The 19518-nt window shown below is 41.0% G+C and overlaps 1 protein-coding gene across 7 annotated transcripts in view; it reads left to right on the forward strand.

Moving 5' to 3' along the window:
* The first annotated feature begins 15191 nt into the window (after positions 1–15191).
* Positions 15192–19518, forward strand: part of ZNF704 (zinc finger protein 704) — a 168104-nt gene continuing 163777 nt past the window's right edge. For 5 of the 7 annotated variants that reach the window (XM_038391756.2, XM_043507682.1, XM_043507685.1 and 2 more), the window contains exon 1: positions 15341–15915. In XM_038391756.2, coding sequence (XP_038247684.2) covers positions 15646–15915 — 270 coding nt within the window. In that variant the 5' untranslated portion in view covers positions 15341–15645. Of the gene's footprint in view, positions 15916–19518 lie in introns of all 7 variants that reach the window. The other 2 variants (XM_043507680.1, XM_043507683.1) reach the window with 1 other exon arrangement.

The raw sequence follows: 19518 nt of genomic DNA on the forward strand, positions 1-19518 counted from the left end.
AGAGGAAGCACCATGCTACATTTCACACACTCTCATTTGTAGATTAAAATGTTCAAAATGTATATAAAAACCTCCTGTTCTCCCACTTCAATCCCTTTCACTGCCCCCTTCCATGTACCAGTCTACCATTCTCCCAGGCTGTGTCCCCCCTGGTCCCCTGCACACTGCCATCTGTGCCTCTCCCAGTCACTGCACACAACCTCTCCAATCCCCACCCCATATTCCCTGGTCCCCTGTAGTCCCTTATATGCTCCGTTCTATGCCTTTGTCCCTTACCATTACTCCTCGCCCCTAGTCCTCTGCACCCCTTTCCATATCTGTCCTTTATGTCCCTGACCCCAAATTCCACCCTTCCATAGGCTGCTGATCTACTGCCTGCCTTCATAATCCGCTCCAGTCTTTCCCAGAGTGCCTTCATTCTGTCTTTGTCTAGACTTTGATTTTAAGATGTGCTATAACAAGGCGTTAGCCAATGTGCTCTGACTGACCCATTCTAAAAGTCTAGTGTAGACAAAGCAGTGGGTATTTAAAGCTAGGCTCTTATGTGACCAGCTAACACATGTCAATTTATCCACTGCCTTGTCTAATGCCTTCTTACAGCACATCTTTAAATCCAAGTCTAGACAAAGCCTTTGAGACTAGAGAACACAGCTCTGTTCCATCCCACTAAGTGCCCCCCAGTCCTTGCCCTTCCTCATTTTGCCCCACATTGTCCTACCCCTTCTCATGCTGATGATATCTCTGTTTTTTGTCTCAGGCCAGCGGCTGCTGCAGCAAAGCCTTGAGTAGAAAGTCAACTAATATTTATAAATGTTTATATTTGAAAAGTTTACTCTGAAAAACTTTAAAAGAGCCCTTTATATTTTAATAATTCTACACTTATAAATCAAAAAAGTTCATTTAAAAAAATAATTACAAGAAAGTGTTTGAAACATCAGGACTTCAAATTTTTTTCTTTGGAATTTCACGAATCCTCCCAAAAAACCTCTAACCCAGAATGAGATTCAGCGTGCGAAATATTGGGGGGAAGAGGGGAGGGAGAATCAGTATATTCTTGGAGAAGTTAGGGTACAGTTAGAAATTGAGTTTTTAATGGAAAGTTAGTTTCAGCCCTGACCATCCTCTGAGGTGTATGTAAGACACTAAGTAAATGTCATGTGTTTAACAAATATTAATGCCTTAAGATAAATAATAGCCCTATGAGATAGGTCACTGTCCCATTTTCCTACGGCCAACCCCAAGCATTCAAAAATTATGAATCAGGACCCCAAATTCATGAGATTCAATAATAATGATTTTTGAGCCATTTTAAAAACAGATTTTGAGTTCTTTTTCTTTGCCTTCTGGTTTCTTTTAGACATTAGAGTATGCTTGGGTCAGATTTTAAAGCTTTTCTCCACAAACAATGAGGACTAGAAAGTTGTGTTTGTTTGTTTTTTTTAATGAAAGCTGAGAGTCTCATGAAATCACTTGTTTCCCAGAGCTTTGGCTTTAAGAAAACAACAAATTTAGTGAGATGCGAAATAAGATCGTGAGAACTGACAATGCTACATTTTACAAGTGGGGAAATGGAAGCAGGAAGAGCTTAAATCACTTGACCATGCTTGCACAGGAAGTCTTTTCCATAGCCAGAAACAGAACCTAGCAATCTTGACATCTTAGTCTTGGGTCTTGACCACAGGACCATTGTCATAAGAAAAATGCAGGTAGTCATAATTATTGGAAAGCTTTTTAATTATGGTGACCAGATGTCCCGATTTTATAGGGACAGTCCCAATAGTTGGGGCTTTGTATTATATAGACCCCTATCTCACCCTACCCCGTCCTGATTTTTCACACTTGCTATCTGATCACCTTAATTTTAACAGATCAAAATACTGTACACTTCCACCTAAAGCTACAAATAGTTCATAAGAGCCCACTGCCTAATGTTCATCTTTATGAATTAAACAGTTTTATGGCTGATGCAAATATTTGTTACATTGTTTAGAATATAATCTCTGAGAGCCAGAGAGAGCTGCCTCGACGACAACTCTGACACATTCTCAAGGTGTATTCCTTCCTTTCTCTCTTCATAGACTGTGCGACAGCCTTGCTTTTCAAGCTCATATTTTTGTTATGGAACAAAAACCTCACTCAAAATCTAGTGCACACTGTAAAAGTAACTGACAGCTCCGATGTGTAGTGTAGTGGAGGCCTGCTGAAGTGAATCTACCAATGGTAAGCTCCCTTTCTCTGAACCACACATGTTTACAGACAGCATTCTGCAGGTAGGTGGAATAGTCAGAATAAAAATCTGTACAGGATCCTGAGCAGGAGCATGGATCGAATTCATTGTGAGCATTTGTGACGCTGGCAAACTGAGACATCTGCTGAAGTAATGCAAGGTTGCTGCTAAAATAGTAGAATTTCAAATAGGAGGATTACACACTCACCTTTCTAGGGGAGAACATACACAATGTTGTTTTTCTTAAATGCACAAAATAATTTCCATGCAAGATAACTATTCTAAAAGGTTACATGCATTCATTTTTGTGGGAGGAAGAAAGGTACGTTCAGATCCCTCCAAAGGTCATGATGTAGAACAGTAGAAATGGTCAGGGAAAAAGTGGAGAGGAGAGGAAGAGTTTCTGTGAAAAAATGTCAACAAATGATTTGTTTCCCTCCAAAATGTTCAGACTTTTACTGAAGTGTTTGGCAACTAAAAATGTTGTTGTTTTTTTTAATTTAAGCCAAAAAATTAGGAAAGCAGACTTTTTTGGGGGGGGGGGAATTCCATCAAAACATTTCAAATAACAAACTTCAACCGGTTCTAATGAACAGTATTTACTTGCTGTAAAGCTCACTATTTGTATGTGACACCCTCATCCTTAGCTTTTCCATTTTATGCCCTTTAAGGTAAAGTTGATCATATTTCTAAAATTACCAGTATGAAAATAGTCAATTGCATCATAACGTAGCATTTATCTAAAGCTTTTGTCTTCTAATTGCTTTACAAACATAAATTATTCCTCACAACACCCCTGCCAGGTAGGCAAATTAAGTATTATGCTCATTTTACAGTAGAGGAAACTGCTAATATAAGTAAAAGAACATACATGAACTTCAGATTGTTCATCAGGAAGCCAGAATTTTTTCCCAAAGCTTAATTTTCTTACAGAAAAGGATAAATTGCTATTAAAAGCAAGGGTGTAAAATTATACTGGTGAGAAGGGTCAGATTTGTTAGATGAAGTGGTGGTGGTATTCTATGGAACCAGAGACTAACTTAGGGCTCATCTCATACACCACCAGGAACTGAGAAGAATTCAAACTGTGGATTCAGCTTTCCATCCGTCTCTGGCAGTGGTGGCATACGACAGGCTATCTGATTAATTTTTCCTTCAGTTCTGACACAATTTTAATAGCCACTACCTCAAGAATTGTTAGAAGTAAAATCAACGTGGCACATAATCTGAAATGTTCAGATCCTGGTTTTCAAAGGTAGATAACATTCATCCATAATACCAAGAGTTTGTGTAAATCACAACTGCTAAAACTACACCAAAACTGAAGTCAGGGCATGGGGAAGGCAAGATGACAACATAAATAATTAATAACAATCAAAGTTATATTGTTTTAAAAGTGTGTATGTCACCTAGTTTATTGAATTTATTGTATCTGGCTGGTGAATCTTGCCCATATGCTCAGGGTTTAGCTGATCGCCATATTTGGGGTTGGGAAGGAATTTTCCTCCAGGGCAGATTGGAAGAGGCCCTGGAGGTTTTTCGCCTTCCTCTGTAGCATGGGGCACGGGTCACTTGAGGGAGGATTCTCTGCTCCTTGAAGTCTTTAAACCACGATTTGAGGACTTCAATAGCTCAGACATAGGTGAGGTTTTTCGTAGGAGTGGGTGGGTGAGATTCTATGGCCTGCATTGTGCAGGAGGTCGGACTAGATGATCAGAATGGTCCCTTCTGACCTTAGTATCTATGAATCTATGAATTCATTATTTCAGTATTTTCTCAGTTGTTGATTGACAGCTGTGTAAAATGTTCAGTCGTGAGTTGGTAAATATGGCATAGTGAGGTTCTCTATTTATTGTGTCTTACTAAATTCCTGATCAAATCTGCTCATCTTGCAAGGAAGAAGTGTTGGTTGCTCTTTTTTGCTCTTTTTAATTGCTAGCCCTGAAAATTCAGCCTAGAGTCTGGGACTCAAGCTGAATTGTTTCCATTTCACATGTCACCAGTAAAGAGAAATTAATGACCCCAATCCTACAAATGTTTCAGCATTGCTTAATGTACTTCACACAAATAGGGATGGGATGGGATCTGAGTTACTACAGAAAATTCTTTCCTGGGTATCTGGCTGGTGAATCTTGCCCATATGCTCAGGGTTTAGCTGATCGCCATATTTGGGGTCGGGAAGGAATTTTCCTCCAGGGCAAATTGGAGAGGTCCTACTGATGTTGGACTGATGTCAGTTGGCCTACTCTCACGCTTTAAGTTAAGCATGTGTTTAAGTGTTTGCAGAACTGAGGCCTATAACTGTGTACTTCCCACTCTTGGTACCCTATCGAAGTAGTCTGAGAGGCTGTTTTAGTCCAATGCTGCCATTAATGTCTTATGCAGTGTCTATTTCTCATTGGCCTAAGTATGTTAAGTGGAGAAAGCACTGGTTTTACAATTTTTCTAATTTCTCCTCTTGTCTCTCTCATTGTGGTTTATGTTTAAACATGGAAACAGGAAAAGCCCATGATATCAGCCCTAGCATGAGACATGGATGACTTCTCAGGCTTTTCCAGGAGAGGAAACCATGCAAGAAGCACACATATTAGCTTTAATTTTTGTGAAATTATTGAAGATTTATATAGTTGATAAGAAAAAAGTTTTTGGTGGAGGGAGACAGTTTTTAACCTAGATGACACTCTTTCTTCATGGTCTGATCTATTATGATCTGCCAAGGCTAGAAACACTTTGTTGGACCAACAAAAGTACTTTCAGGACTAGTAAGCTTTTCTAAGTACTGATCTTGTACCAGTGATCAGTAAGAGAAATGTTTGACTGCTGATTAAAACTGTTACTATTGACTTCATTCCAACACATGATTACTATTAGAACCTTCTTAATGCAAATATAGCCTTGATTGCATGGTGGAATTGCTCCACACAATAGCCAGATTCAGAAGCAATCTTGTGCTCCCCATTCTCTAGATGAGTGGGCACAGGAATGTCACAGAAGTGATGATTTGGGTTACTAAAGAGAGGGTGGGAAGGTTGCCACCTCTCTTCTTTTACACAGCATCTGGTAGACAATGTACAGACTAATGTTGTCAATCATTCCCTTCTTCTTGAAGGTGCCTGACTGTCCTCCCAGCTGTTCAGTGATCATTGCAAAGCAAAAAGAATCAAAGTTCACAAAGAGGGTGGGGAGAAGGCAGGGCCCCAATTAAAGAAGTTGGCAGCAGCTCCAATGCCTGGGAGTACAAGAGAAGTAGCAGACTACACACATAATAAACGCATGTGCTGCTTTTAAAGGTACAGCTCAAGCAAATTCAACTACATTTGTTACACACTATAATTAAGTATTAGAAAGAGAAATTAGGATCATAAAGGAATTCTTAGGTCACCCCTCTCTACAGGAATGTTCCCTTCAATATACTTCCATAGACATTTACAAGATGTGGTGATTGTCTAGTTTATGGATTAGAAAAAGGCATTAGAATGAAGCAACTCTGAGATTAAAATAGGGGTTTTTAGTGGAGACAAGAAAAAGTGTTTGTTTTTAACACAATGTGGTGTTCACATTACATATATCTAGGCAGTTGTGATTTACTTCTCATTGCTGCTAGGTTTTAAAAAAAGCAGAGAAGAATTGAAGTACAACATGAGTTGTGAGGGGTGCGGGTCTTGTCTCTGGTGATAAAAGGCCAACATTAATGAAAAGGAGAAAAAGATGGATCTGAGACTAAAGAATGAAAATCAAAATTCAGTCATTCCATGGCAAGTGAAGACAGTTATAGATAGACTGGGAAGTATCTTGTGCCAGTGGTTCTCAATCAGGGGTATGCAGAGGTCTTTGGGGTACATCAAATCATCTAGATATTTGCCTAGTTTTACAAAAGGCTATATAAAAAGCACTAGTCAATTCAGTACAAACTAAACTAAAATTTCATACAGGCAATGACTTGTAATGATTAAAATGTAAGTACAATATTTATATTCCAATTGATTTATTTTATAATTATATGGTAAAAATGAGAAAGTAAGCAATTTTTCAGTAATAGGGCACTGTAACACTTTTGTATTTTTATGTCTGATTTTGTAAGCAAGTAAATTTTAAGTGAGGTGAAACGTGGGTATGCAAAGCAAATCAGACTCCTGAAAGGGGTTCAGTAGTCTTGAGAGGTAGAAAGCCACTGTCTTGTTCTATAGAATTCCTGCTAGCCAGGGCAGGATTCTGCATGATGGGCCAGAAAAATACACAGTTAACTGCATCTTGCTGCTCCTGTGTGTAAGAACAAAGTGCACTCCTACCTGAGGATGACTAGCGCTTGCTGCTGCTGGCAAACTAGCCAACTGGCTTGACTACAGACAACCCTAATCAGCCAATCATGTCCCATAATAATTTTGGGACCAGTGAGTTAGCTGACTGTCTCTTATGGCCTCCATGAGTGTTCTGATGAGTATCTCTTGCTGTTTTTTAAAAGAAGGGGCTCCCAACCCCTGGGCACCAGGCTGTGTGCAGAAGGCAGGATTTAGCCTAAAATAGGATCACAGTATAAACTAACAAAATCTGGAATGAAAGAATAGTAACTTTAAACAAATGAGTGAATAATTACACTAGAAATAAGAGACACACATAGTTGAGAAATGGGCCAGTAATGAATTCAATGATAAAAGAGTACAATAACAGTGAAAAGGATGTAGTGTAAGGAAATTCTACCAATCATTTAAAGGTATAGACAACATAGGTCAATGCCAATTATGGCTAGAGTTTTCTTCTGTGGTTAATACATGGCACTGTCAGGACGATAGAATGAGAACAGTCAGACAATGTTTATGTAAGATGAAATGTGAGACAATAGGATTGGATTGATCCCTGTTGCTGATTGTTCCATAGGAGCGTTAGGGAAAATATAAATGTAAAGGAGACTTTCTGCCTTCTTTAAAATAAATAAATCTAGCCTTGAAAGGAACAAGCAGCTGGGATCCACTTCTCTTGGAGTGGGCAGAAATGCACACTTCCATATAGATAACTGTTTCTTTAGGAAGATTTAACAGGTTTACAAATCACTGTCATGCATGCATCAGAAATAAAATAATAATTACAATACTGAGCTTACATGCTTGTTTTGAAAAATGTTATGCAATAATATAATCTCTTTACTGCGTGTTATCATACTACAGATTGAGCCTTTTTACATTACCAAAGATGTACTGTTTCTGGGGAATATACATGCTTATTTATGTAAAACAAATCAGTTAAGTGTTTTCCAAGGAATTATGTAGCTAGCTTTCCCCAAAATCATAGAATCATAGAATCATAGAATATCAGGGTTGGAAGGGACCCCAGAAGGTCATCTAGTCCAACCCCCTGCTCAAAGCAGGACCAAGTCCCAGTTAGGCAAGCATTGTGCATGGTGATCCTTTAATAGAAGACAGGAACTGGTTATGTTTGGGGAGGAAGCATTGTAAGCCTGGGACTTAACTCATTCCCATAAACCAGCCTTGGGTGAAACTCAGGGAATTCATCACTAAAATTAAGGAAAAAAATGTTCCTCTGCTGATAAGGCACCCCCACCTCAGGAATACCCCTAAAAGAGTTCTAACACCACAGGTTGTAAAGTAGACACACCCAGGCACTTGGAAGTTTAGGGAGGAAACAGAAAGACCCCAAGAATTGGTAAAATAGATAAAATAAGCTCTAACCAGCAAATTTATGCTGACCCTCTACACAAACAAAGAAAGTCATAAATAAATTACGATTTGGGCATGAGTCATATAATGTAAAAAGAACAAGGAGTTCTTGTGGCACTTTAGAGACTACAATTATTTGGGCATAGCCCATGAAAGCTTATGCCCAAATAAATTTGTTAGTCTCTAAGGTGCCACAAGGACTCCTCATTGTTTTTGCTGATATAGACTAACATGGCTACCACTCTGAAATGTAAAAAGAATTGAGCAGGGAGGAGAAAACATAGGTGCCAGTGCGTGATTGGTTAAATTTTGTTACCTAGGGGTATTGAATAATATCATAGGTTTAGAGAAGTTAAAGGAGGTAACTAGTTTTACCTATATAGTGTAACTAAAAAACAGTGCTTTTGGGAACCATCTCCGGACTTCAATTTAACATTAAGCTACTAGAACTCTGATCCCTCTGCACGACCGTGGTGTGCAGAGGCAGCACCGGCATCCTCAGATGAGAGGATCCTGACTGGCCATTGTAGTAGAAAGAGAGCCTGAAACATAAGGCTTTGTATCAGAAGCCCAGTGTGCTCCAGGTGAAGTTTGTCTGTATATTGGGAGTGATGAGCATAAGAGATTTGCTTCATATATGTATTCTGTGTGTTGCTAATAAATAGATGGGAAAAGGTTCCATGGACCCATAGAGTCCTGAGCCCCGTGGGAAAGGGCAGGTACTTAAATTGATCAGGTTTCTTCCTGAGCCCCATGGATAAGGATAGGTGCCTTACACCACCAACACTTGGAAGGGAAAAGGTGGCCGAGGGGGTGCCTAAATTGGCTGGGTCATACCTTGAGCCCTCTGTAGGGTATAGGCGGGGTTCCCTAAATTTTTGTGGGTAACAGCATGGCAAAAAAAATCATGTGTTTCCCCCAAGTGCTAAGGCTGACTCTGAGGTAAGGAAAGAGAGTTGATTGGTAGATAGTGCATTCTGTTACACATTTGACTCCTAACACCTAGTGGACCTAAAAAAATGAAGATTTAGAAGTGCTGTGGAAACTCTGTGTTTACGATCCCTTAACTGTTCTTCTAAATCTTAGGACATAGCTTTTGTTTTTTAATTAACCTCTTGGAAAATCTGTGTTAAACTCTGTTCCAGATGCTGCAAATAGTTATTTCTGTACTCCAGGCGTACATGAAATTCTGCAAGAGAAACTATTCTTGCTATCATCCCAGTCTGGCTCAGCTAGGAAGTGCTACAAATCTCAAACCAGTTTCTGCTCTGTTTCACTGGTCTAAATCCAATGCACAGACACAATTATCAAGCCCACTGAATTCTACAATAATTCTGGGGAGAAACTGTCTGAATGGGGAGAAACAGTCTGAAGATCTAAATATGCAGACCTGTATTCTGAAATTACATTGAAGAAAACAGTTTATTCTAGTTTTACCCTGGCATAAATTATTGTAGAATGTAACTCTATGGAAGTATTTGAATACATTTGCTTTCCTGGGCTAGATAATAGAGTTTATTTAGTCCTTCACATTCTAGATGTGTGGCTGTATAACCTTACACTTGTGATCATGATGAATTCAATTTGCCTGCCATCTATTTTTCCATTTCCCTTCAGTGTATAATTATAACTAAAACATATAGGGGTAGAATCTGATATCAGATTCATCACTGTAAACCTTGAATAATTCCAGTAAATTGAGTCAGTGAATTTGAATTCAGTGGAATTACTCCACTTATACCAGAGCAAATGAGATCAGAATGTGGCCCACTAATTTAAACTACTGTGGACTTCCTCATATGTGAAGCTTTTTTTGCAGATGACTTTGCTCTACCTAGTCATAGTGTAGCCAATTAGTTCATTTTATCATCCATTTATCATTGTAGTATGTGATGTTATGGTCAATTCATATGCTATTTCACATATAATCCATGTGTGTGAAATAGTTTTGTTACTAGGTCATAGGCTTAACAATGCTTGACATGAGTGGTTTCACAGTAGCAGCCGTGTTAGTCTGTATTCGCAAAAAGAAAAGGAGTACCCGTGGCACCTTAGAGACTAACAAATTTATTAGAGCATAAGCTTTCGTGAGCTACAGCTCACTTCATCGGATGCATTTGGTGGAAAAAGCAGAGGAGAGATTTATATACACACACACACACACACAGAGAACATGAAACACACCACACAACAGAACCACTAACCCAGGAACCTATCCTTGCAACAAAGCCCGTTGCCAACTCTGTCCACATATCTATTCAGGGGATACCATCATAGGGCCTAATCACATCAGCCACACTATCAGAGGCTCGTTCACCTGCGCATCTACCAATGTGATATATGCCATCATGTGCCAGCAATGCCCCTCTGCCATGTACATTGGCCAAACTGGACAGTCTCTACCTAAAAGAATGAATGGACACATCAGACGTCAAGAATTATAACATTCAAAAACCAGTTGGAGAACACTTCAATCTCTCTGGTCACTCGATCACAGATCTTAGAGTGGCTATACTTCAACAAAAAAGCTTCAAAAACAGACTCCAACGAGAGACTGCTGAATTGGAATTAATTTGCAAACTGGATACAATTAACTTAGGCTTGAATAGAGACTGGGAATGGATGAGTCATTACACAAAGTAAAACTATTTCCCCATGGTATTTCTCCCTCCCCCCCTCCCCCACTGTTCCTCTGATATTCTTGTTAACTGCTGGAATTAGCCTACCTTACTTGTCACCATGAAAGGTTTTCCTCCTTTCCCCCCCCTGCTGCTGGTGATGGCTTATCTTAAGTGATCACTCTCCTTACAGTAAAGGAGTACTTGTGGCACCTTAGAGACTAACAAATTTATTAGAGCATAAGCTTTCGTGAGCTACAGCTCACTTCATCGGATGCTCACGAAAGCTTATGCTTTAATAAATTTGTTAGTCTCTAAGGTGCCACAAGTACTCCTTTTCTTTTTGCGAATACAGACTAACACGGCTGCTACTCTGAAACCTCTCCTTACAGTGTGTATGATAAACCCATTGTTTCATGTTCTCTGTGTGTGTGTGTGTGTATATATAAATCTCTCCTCTGCTTTTTCCACCAAATGCATCCGATGAAGTGAGCTGTAGCTCACGAAAGCTTATGCTCTAATAAATTTGTTAGTCTCTAAGGTGCCACGGGTACTCCTTTTCTTTTGACATGAGTGGGTGAATGATGAATAACCCTATGCCAGTAAAGTCACAAGGTTACTGCAAAAGATGTGCCAATAGGTAACGTTATAAAAAACTAGATTGCAATAAATGATAAGGTAATGTCCAAGATCATGAGACACCTGATTGTAAGATCATGGAATGTCCTGTCCTGACCACAGGGTACATGTTGTACGTAGGTGCTAATGAGCATAAGAGGAACTAAGAACAACCTTGGAAAACTGAGGCACTCCAATATCCATGGAATATACAAGCACAGATAAGGAAAAGAGGGTTGAACCCCTCATGCATATGAATAAGGTGTTATGTATGCTCAGAACAACAAAATAAGAGATTCCCTGGTTGGGTAAAAGTGGGAAGACTCAAGGGATGAGTCCAAGAATTGACCTCACAGAAAACCCCAGCAGGAACCATCCCTCTATTGATGATTGTCTATTGAGAGGTCCATTGGACCCTACAATATTTTTGAGGATATGAGTTTGATTACAGTCTTAGTTATTGTGTAGGATTTCTATATGCATGGGTAACTGTAACCTTACTTATTGATTTAAAAAAACTTGTAGTGCAGATAAAACTTTGTACTTGTGATTATGTCTGTGGTCATTATCCTTGGACTTTGAGTGCTCCTAGAATATCCAAATTTGAGAAAAACACCGGACGTAATTTTCATTCAAACAATTAAAAAATTAATCGTGATTAAGCATGAGATTAAATAAATAATCAGTGCTTGAAACTGTAGCAGTAGGAGCTAAACCCATGGTAGTTGAATACAAAATTACTACATTCAATTTAAATAAAAAAGGCTATAATAATGAAAATCACCTACAGCTTATCCTTGACAGGTTCTCAGAAGCAACTAAACAGTTTGGACTCACTGTCAACCTGGAAAAAAACAAAGTCCTCTTCCAATCAGCTCCCTGAGCCAAATATAATCATTGATGGTCCAAAATTAAAGAATGACAATCAATTTGCAAACTTTGGCAGTGTCATCTCAAGTGATGGTTCTACAGATCAAGAAATATCAAACAGAATTCAAAAGGCAAGCCAGGCTTTAGGAAGGCTTAGGACATTCAACCAACATACCATCAAACTCTCAACAAAACTGATATATAATGCAGTAGTGATAGCATCCCTTTCATACGGAATACGAAATATGAAGAGTTTACTGCAGCCACATCAAGCAGCCTGAAAATTTTCACATGGGCTGTCTTTGCTCTCTTCTGAGGGTCCACTGGCAAGACAAAGAGTCAAACATTAACATCCTTGAAAGAGCAAAAACAACCAACATTGAGGCGATGACTATCAAAGCTCAGCTTAGATGGACAGATCATATTATGACAGACTCCTGAAAGTATCCTCTATGTCTAGCAGAAACTTAGAAAATACAGGAATGGTGATCAATGTAAATGCTTCAAAGACACCCACAAGCAAAATCTCAACTCATGGAACATAACTATTGATAACTTTGAAGACATAACTAAGGACAGACCTGAATGGAGAGCAACACTTTAAGAGAAACAGATGTGTAAAACTGATTGGAAAAAAGGGTCAAACTTAATGCTGAGCCTTCAGCAGGAGCCTACACATTCCTATGTGACATCTGTTTGCAACCTTGCTCCTCACAGATTAGACTATGGAGCCACAAAAGATGTTGTGAAATCATTGTTGGATATGACAAACAGCCATACTGTGGATTTAAGGTATTATGGAAGATGAGAAATTAGATTTGTGATATTCAAATCAGGGCTGTCAAACAATTAAAAATTTAATCGTGATTAAGCATGAGATTAAATAAATAATTGTGATTCATTGCAGTTTTAATCACACTGTTAAACAATAATAGAATATCATTTATTTAAATATTTTAGATGTTTTCTACATTTTCAAATATATTCATTTCAATTACAACACAGAATACAAAGTGTACACTGATCACTTTATATTATTTTTATCACAAATATTTGCACTGTAAAAAAAATAGTATTTTTCAATTTACCTCATGCAATTACCATAGTGCAATCTTTTTATCATGAAAGTACAATTTACAAATGCAGATTTATTTTTTTACATAGCTACATTCAAAAACAAAACAATGCAAAATTTTAGAGCCTACAAGTCCCATTCAGCCAATCGCTAAGACAAACAAGTTTGTTTACATTTAGAGGAGATAATGTTGCCTGCTTCTTATATACATTGTCACCTGAAAGTGAGAATAGGTGTTTGCATGGCACTGTTGTAGCATTGTAAAGTATTTACGTTGCCAAACATTTGTGTGCCCCTTCATGTTTTGACCACCATCCCATGAGCACTGTAGGAAAACATCCAAAAATATTTATAATACATTTAAATTGATATTCTATTATTGTTTAACAGCGTGTGATTAATTTAAGTCGAGCTAATTTGTTTTGAGTTAATTGCTTGAGTTAACTGTGATTAATTGATAGCCCTAATTCAAATACATGAATGTACTGTATATATGGATTCACTCAGTCTTTAACCTTTTAAGGCTTTTAGGCCTTAGGCATGATGGAACCCACATTTAAAGCAAAACTTAAACCTGTCATTTGGACTTCATTTATGCTGTCCATTTTGCCTTCCAATTGATGTGGTTAGAAGTGAAAAGAGGAGGGATTTATTTTTTGTCTCTTTTCGCAAAATCAGGATTGAGCCAGTAAACAGAACAGAGGTAAGAAGCTAGATAATCATGTGTATGTCAGAAGGTATGAGAGAACTGCACATCTAATCAATGACGACTATTGTCAAACTTGTCAATCCCCAACCAAGCAAATTTTTGCCAGTGTATCTGGCAGTATCACAGTCTTATTACTGGTTTCAGAGTAGCAGCCATGTTAGTCTGTATTCGCAAAAAGAAAAGGAGTACTTGTGGCACCTTAGAGACTAACAAATTTATTAGAGCATAAGCTTTATCCGATGAAGTGAGCTGTAGCTCATGAAAGCTTATACTCTAGTAAATTTGTTAGTCTCTAAGGTGCCACAAGTACTCCTTTTCTTTTAGTCTTATTACTGTGTTTTGTTAAGCATGTGGTAAAGCAATAAAACAGCATTGCATTATACTTGGTAAAAGAGTGTGAAGCTACAGCAAAATGAGTCTTTCAGGTGCTTGCAGTACCTACTTCAAGACTCTTGGGAAAATATATTGAATAAGAACTAGGTATAGGAGAATTGGTGATGGTCAGTCTATTCACAGATCCTGTCACAAGTACAGAATGCTTTAGAGAAAGATGTAAAATCCCCACCTACCCAGAAGCAGGAGGTAGAGAGAGAAAGGAAAGTTACTTGTATTAACAGCACAGCACATAAAAATGAAGGGGGGGGGGCAAACGACAGCAGAGGTGAGGATGCTAATAGCTGCCATAGACCTGTAACACTGGTTAGAACTCCAATTCTTTAGAACAAGTGTCCAAAGCCCAGGGCTATCCTTTAAAACTGATTCAGGGAGTATCCTTTTTAAAATAACAAAGTATCCTGCTCTGGAAAGATTGTAGTTTATCAATGAAAGTGCTATATCTCTGTAATATAGGCTGTATCATCTACTAGGACAATATTCTATGCACGGGGGGGGGGTGGATTTGAAAAAAAAACCCCACAACTTATTGGAGCACCAGCTCTAACTCCTGTGATCCTGTATACATGGAGACACACGTTGCTGTATAATAGTTAACTGATTCGGAATTCCTTATTTCTGTTGTAAATAACATATGGGACACTTTGGGACTCAGATGAATGATGCCCCTCGCAATGAGGTTAGGTTGAGCAGGTGTAATTGCCGAACAATGATCGTTTTCAAAATGACTGTTTGGTTTTGATTAATGGTGGAAATCTACGAGTCCTGAGTGTTCATAAGAGCTTATTTAAATGCCAGGTTTCAGAGTAGCAGCCGTGCTAGTCTGTATTCGCAAAAAGAAAAGGAGGACTGTGGCACCTTAGAGACTAACGCCTTTATTTGAGCCTAAGCTCTCGTGAGCTACAAATAAAGGCGTTAGTCTCCAAGGTGCCCCAAGTCCTCCTGTTCTTTTTATTTAAATGCCAGCATCCCTCAAGTGTCATCACGGGGCCAGTCATGTGGCAAATGTGAAGGCCGGCTCATCAGCTCGCCCTGGCTCAAGCAGCAGCGAGCCTTTCCTCCCGCCCCGGGAGAGGCGTGGTGGTGACAGCGCTGGAGCATGGCCATTGCTCTCCTGCGAAGCGCCCGGCCGAGCTCACGGTGAGCGGGAGGAATCCAGTCCGGGTTTTGGGGCAGGGGACCAGGGGGCTGCCTGCAAGGAGAGGCGAGTAAAGCAGGAACGCACCGCTGCCGGCAGCTGGGGCAGAGCGCGGTGGGGAAGCCGCGGGACTGGGGAGTCAGTGCCCCTCCGGAGCCGATTGCACCCGCCTGCCCCATGGCTGCAGCGCGCCCATTGCGCCGCCCCGCTGCCCCCTCCGGCCGCTGGGTCCCGCTGTGAGCGCCGCCTCCCGAGCTCCGGGTGTCTATGAGCGGCCGGCGCGGGGCCGCCGCCCTGAGCTGAGGCGCGCCCCGGGCTCCGCACCATGCAGGCGCGGCGCTTGGCCAAGCGATCCAGCCTGGGCAGCCGGCGGCGGAGCGTGCCGCTGGCGGCGCCCGCCCCGGACGGGGGCCGGGCCCCCAAGCCCGAGAGCGGCTGCTGGAGGCCGCCCCGCCGAGAGGGCTCTGCCGCGGCGCTGGAGGAGGAGGAGGAGGAGGAGGACGAGGACGTGGTGGTGGAGGAGGAGGAGGAGGACGAAGGCGGCTTGGGGAGCCCGCCCGCGCCGCTGCCCATCCCCGCCAAGGGAAGCCTGAAGGTGCGTCCCGGGCCGGGGGCCTGGAGTCCCGCCGGCCCCCTCCCCGTTAGGGCGGGTCTTGAGTGCCCAGCCCTGCCCTGGCCTCCCGTTGGCGCGGTGTCCCGCTCCCGCTCCAGCTCCCGCTCCCGGGTGTCGCCGCGGGCGGGGCGGCGCGGCCGCTCCCTAGTCCGGAGCGAGAAGCTGCGGGTGGGGGCGGGGGCGGGCTGCCCCTCTCTCTGGGACGGGGCTGCCCCCTGCCCGTGGTGGGGTGGCGGAGCAGGTCGTGGTTTGGGAGAACTGGGGTGCTGGGGGCGGCACCCGTGACCCCACCGCACCTCCCGAGGGAGGGGGGTGAAGCTGGGGAGCGTGCTGTGAGTGCCACCCTCTTCTCTGGGGTTGGGCCTGGGTGATAGGGGAGGGGCAGAGGTGCTGCCCTTCTCAGGCTCGCAGAGGGGAGTTTGGGGCTGAGGGTTATGGGTGCACTTCAGGGCTGGGTGCATCACCCCCTCAGTGCCCCAACCTGTCTCTTTCTCCAGGGTGAGGCATGGGGGGGGGCGGGGGATGTGGTGGGTGCTGCTCCATTCTCTGGTGTGGGTGTATGTGTTGTGGATGCCACCCTGTTCTCCAGGCTTGGGCTCAGAGTGGGGCATCGTGTCTGCTGCCCCTTCCTCTGGGCGAGAGGTGCTCTTTTAGCTTAAAAATGCTATTGAAAACTGCAGTAATACACAGTGGGAAAGATATAAACTAGAGAATCTCAATGTGTAAAATAATCCATTGTTTAGCTACAAGGAGCTATATTGTTGGCTCACTGCTGTTCCTTAGCTCTCTGAAACAGGAGGGGTAAGTCATGGGTGTAGCAAATGAGAAGCTGTTTTGCTGTTTATAACATTAACAGCTGTGATCCCCTTTTAAATCTGGTTTCAGAGTAGTAACCGTGTTAGTCTGTATTCGCAAAAAGAAAAGGAGTACTTGTGGCACCTTAGAGACTAAATACATTTGTTAGTCTCTAAGGTGCCACAAGTACTCCTTTCCTTTTAAATCTGATTCTATACTCAACAAGTATTGAAAGTAGTGTGAGCTTTACTTTACTAGTGCTCAGTGTGGTTAACAGCAAAAACAAGTGGGGTTGTTTTTTGTTTTTTTGTTAACCTTATAATTTTACTGGGGATTGTTGGTTTCTGAAATAGTGGATACAGCCATTTTTCTGAAGTAGGAATTAGCATTTTATCAGCGATTTGGGAAAAGCAATCAAAGTCATGGGAGTCTTACAATTAAAATGGATGTGGTGATGTTTTCTAACACTTTAGGTGGTTTAGAATACTAAAAAAACCCAAACAAATATTCCCCTTCTTAAATGTGTGTCTCAAGATTTATTGTCAGATGATGTTGAGGGATTTGTAACTTAATTTTGACCATCACTTTAGATTTTTCAGGAGTAAAGCTGGACATATAAGTGCCCATGTGTCACATGAGACACATTGCCAAGAAGTGCTAGGATATGAGGGTTACAGGTAGCTCTGGTAAGCTGCATTAAATGGGTGATTTAAAAAAAAATGTTTAATTACCATATTAATTGAATATTAAGATTTGCTCACTGTCTACACCAGAGGTTTTCGTTGGGCACGCAGAGGAATGTTCAGGGAGGTGAGCGGCAATGACAGCCCTGCGTGGGGGGGCGTTGGGGAGGGAGTGCCACCTCCACTTCCTGACTTACCTCAGCAGGCCACACAGCCTGTGGGTCAGTGTGAATGCCTCCATGCCCAGTTTACGCTCCATCCCCAGAGACTGTTGCACACGCCTTCTCCCACCCTGAAAACCCAAGGGGAGAGGAACAGGTATTGAGGGAGTTACCCAAAAATTGTAACTCAAAGAGGGGACTCGGCTCAAAAAGTTTGAAAACCGCTGGCCTAGACTCTGTGTGGAGGCCTGATTCAAAGTCAATGCGATTATCTCCATTGAGTTCAGTGTGCTCTGGATCAAGACTTGTCTGAGCGTTTTAGAAATGCCTGTAGGCCCTGAATCTTCAAAGGTTTATGCACTTGCCTAACTTTACTACCATGAGTAGCTCTATTGATTTCAATGAGACAATTCATGGTAAATAATAATAGTAATGGTAGTAAAGTGAAGCATATTGCATAAAGTAAGTCTTTGCAGGATCTGGGACACAGATAGGTGGAGATGTTGTGGGACATTTATATTGAAGCCAGATAATTATATACGCTGTTTTTTTTAGTTTTAACAATTCTATTTAATGATTTTCTAACAAAGAGGAAAAAATATGAAAACCTTATAGAACTTGTGAAAGGTGCCAGGTTGACATTAGTCCTTTGCATATCAGAAAAAAGCAAAACAAAAGCAGCAACAATGCAAGATACCTCTACGCTATTAAAGTGTTTCAGTCCTTACTTGGAGAGATTGTTATAGGAGTGTGAGGGTAAATCCAAGCAAATTCAATCATTGGCCTGTCTGCAGAGCCTTTCGCAAAGGTGTCAATTGGAGTGATAGTTTTTGTGACACATCACTGTGATCTGGACTGAGGCCACCAATCCATATTATTCAGGTTTCCAAGCAGTTGACACCTTGTAACTACTTAGTCACTACAGATCTATGTGACGCTTGAAGTGGTAATCTAGAGATAAAGGGCTCTGTGATCAATTACTAATCCCGTGTATCACCCCATTCCACTGAAGTTACAATTATTAAAGTCTTCGCATGTGGCATGGAAAGTGAATATTTTTAAAGCATATGATATGAGGCAAATTACATCTTGTATCACATCGGAGAAAGAAGCTAATGGGGAAAGTCTAAAGTGGAATACTGGTAAAATTAAATATTATCTGGATTATATAGCTATAAATTGCATACAGCTTGGATTTCCTGAATATGCTATTTGCCAACACAGAAAACATTCTTTTGAAAAGTGTGTTATGTGAATACATATGAAGGTATTCAGATGTGAGGGTTTCTGTCTTGCACTGATTGTATGTATGTGCCTAATGTTCACTGACAAGCACGTGAGTCTTATAGATCAGATCACAGTAGTAATTTTGTTTTTTGATCAGATACTGTTCAATGTAGTTTGCTTGGTCTAAAATGTTATCTCTTTCACTAAATAATGGTTTTCATTGAGTAGTAACATAGGTGTTGGTATATTAGAAGAGAGTATGCATAGTTGTGCATTGTTTCAGTATTTTATTCTTGGCTAAGTATTATAAACAAAATATTGAGTTATAATTTAACATGTACAAGTATATAAGTGGGAATGCCCTTGTTTATAGACTGATAAACGTATGCCCCCATGAATCAATTCTCAGGGCTCAAATACAATAATTTTAAAACGTAACACATTAAAAATAACGAAACAGACAAAATGAACTCAGAATAGAACTCCCTCTCACTCTGACCTCAGAACCATAGGAGAAAATAGGCCTTGAATCATGCACTAAATGTCAGAACATTTAGATTCTTGGCAAATACGTAGCCAAGGGTCTGTGACCAAAACATTCTACCTCCTGTTCCCAGAACTCAGAACTGGGAACTCTTAGCAAAACTGACCCCAGTTGATGTCAGCTATTGAGATGATGCATAATAGATGTTTCAAATGTAGTCAGGACCTAAATCATG

Source organism: Dermochelys coriacea, chromosome 2 (genome assembly GCF_009764565.3).
Source record: "Dermochelys coriacea isolate rDerCor1 chromosome 2, rDerCor1.pri.v4, whole genome shotgun sequence".
Lineage (NCBI taxonomy): Eukaryota > Metazoa > Chordata > Testudines > Dermochelyidae > Dermochelys > Dermochelys coriacea.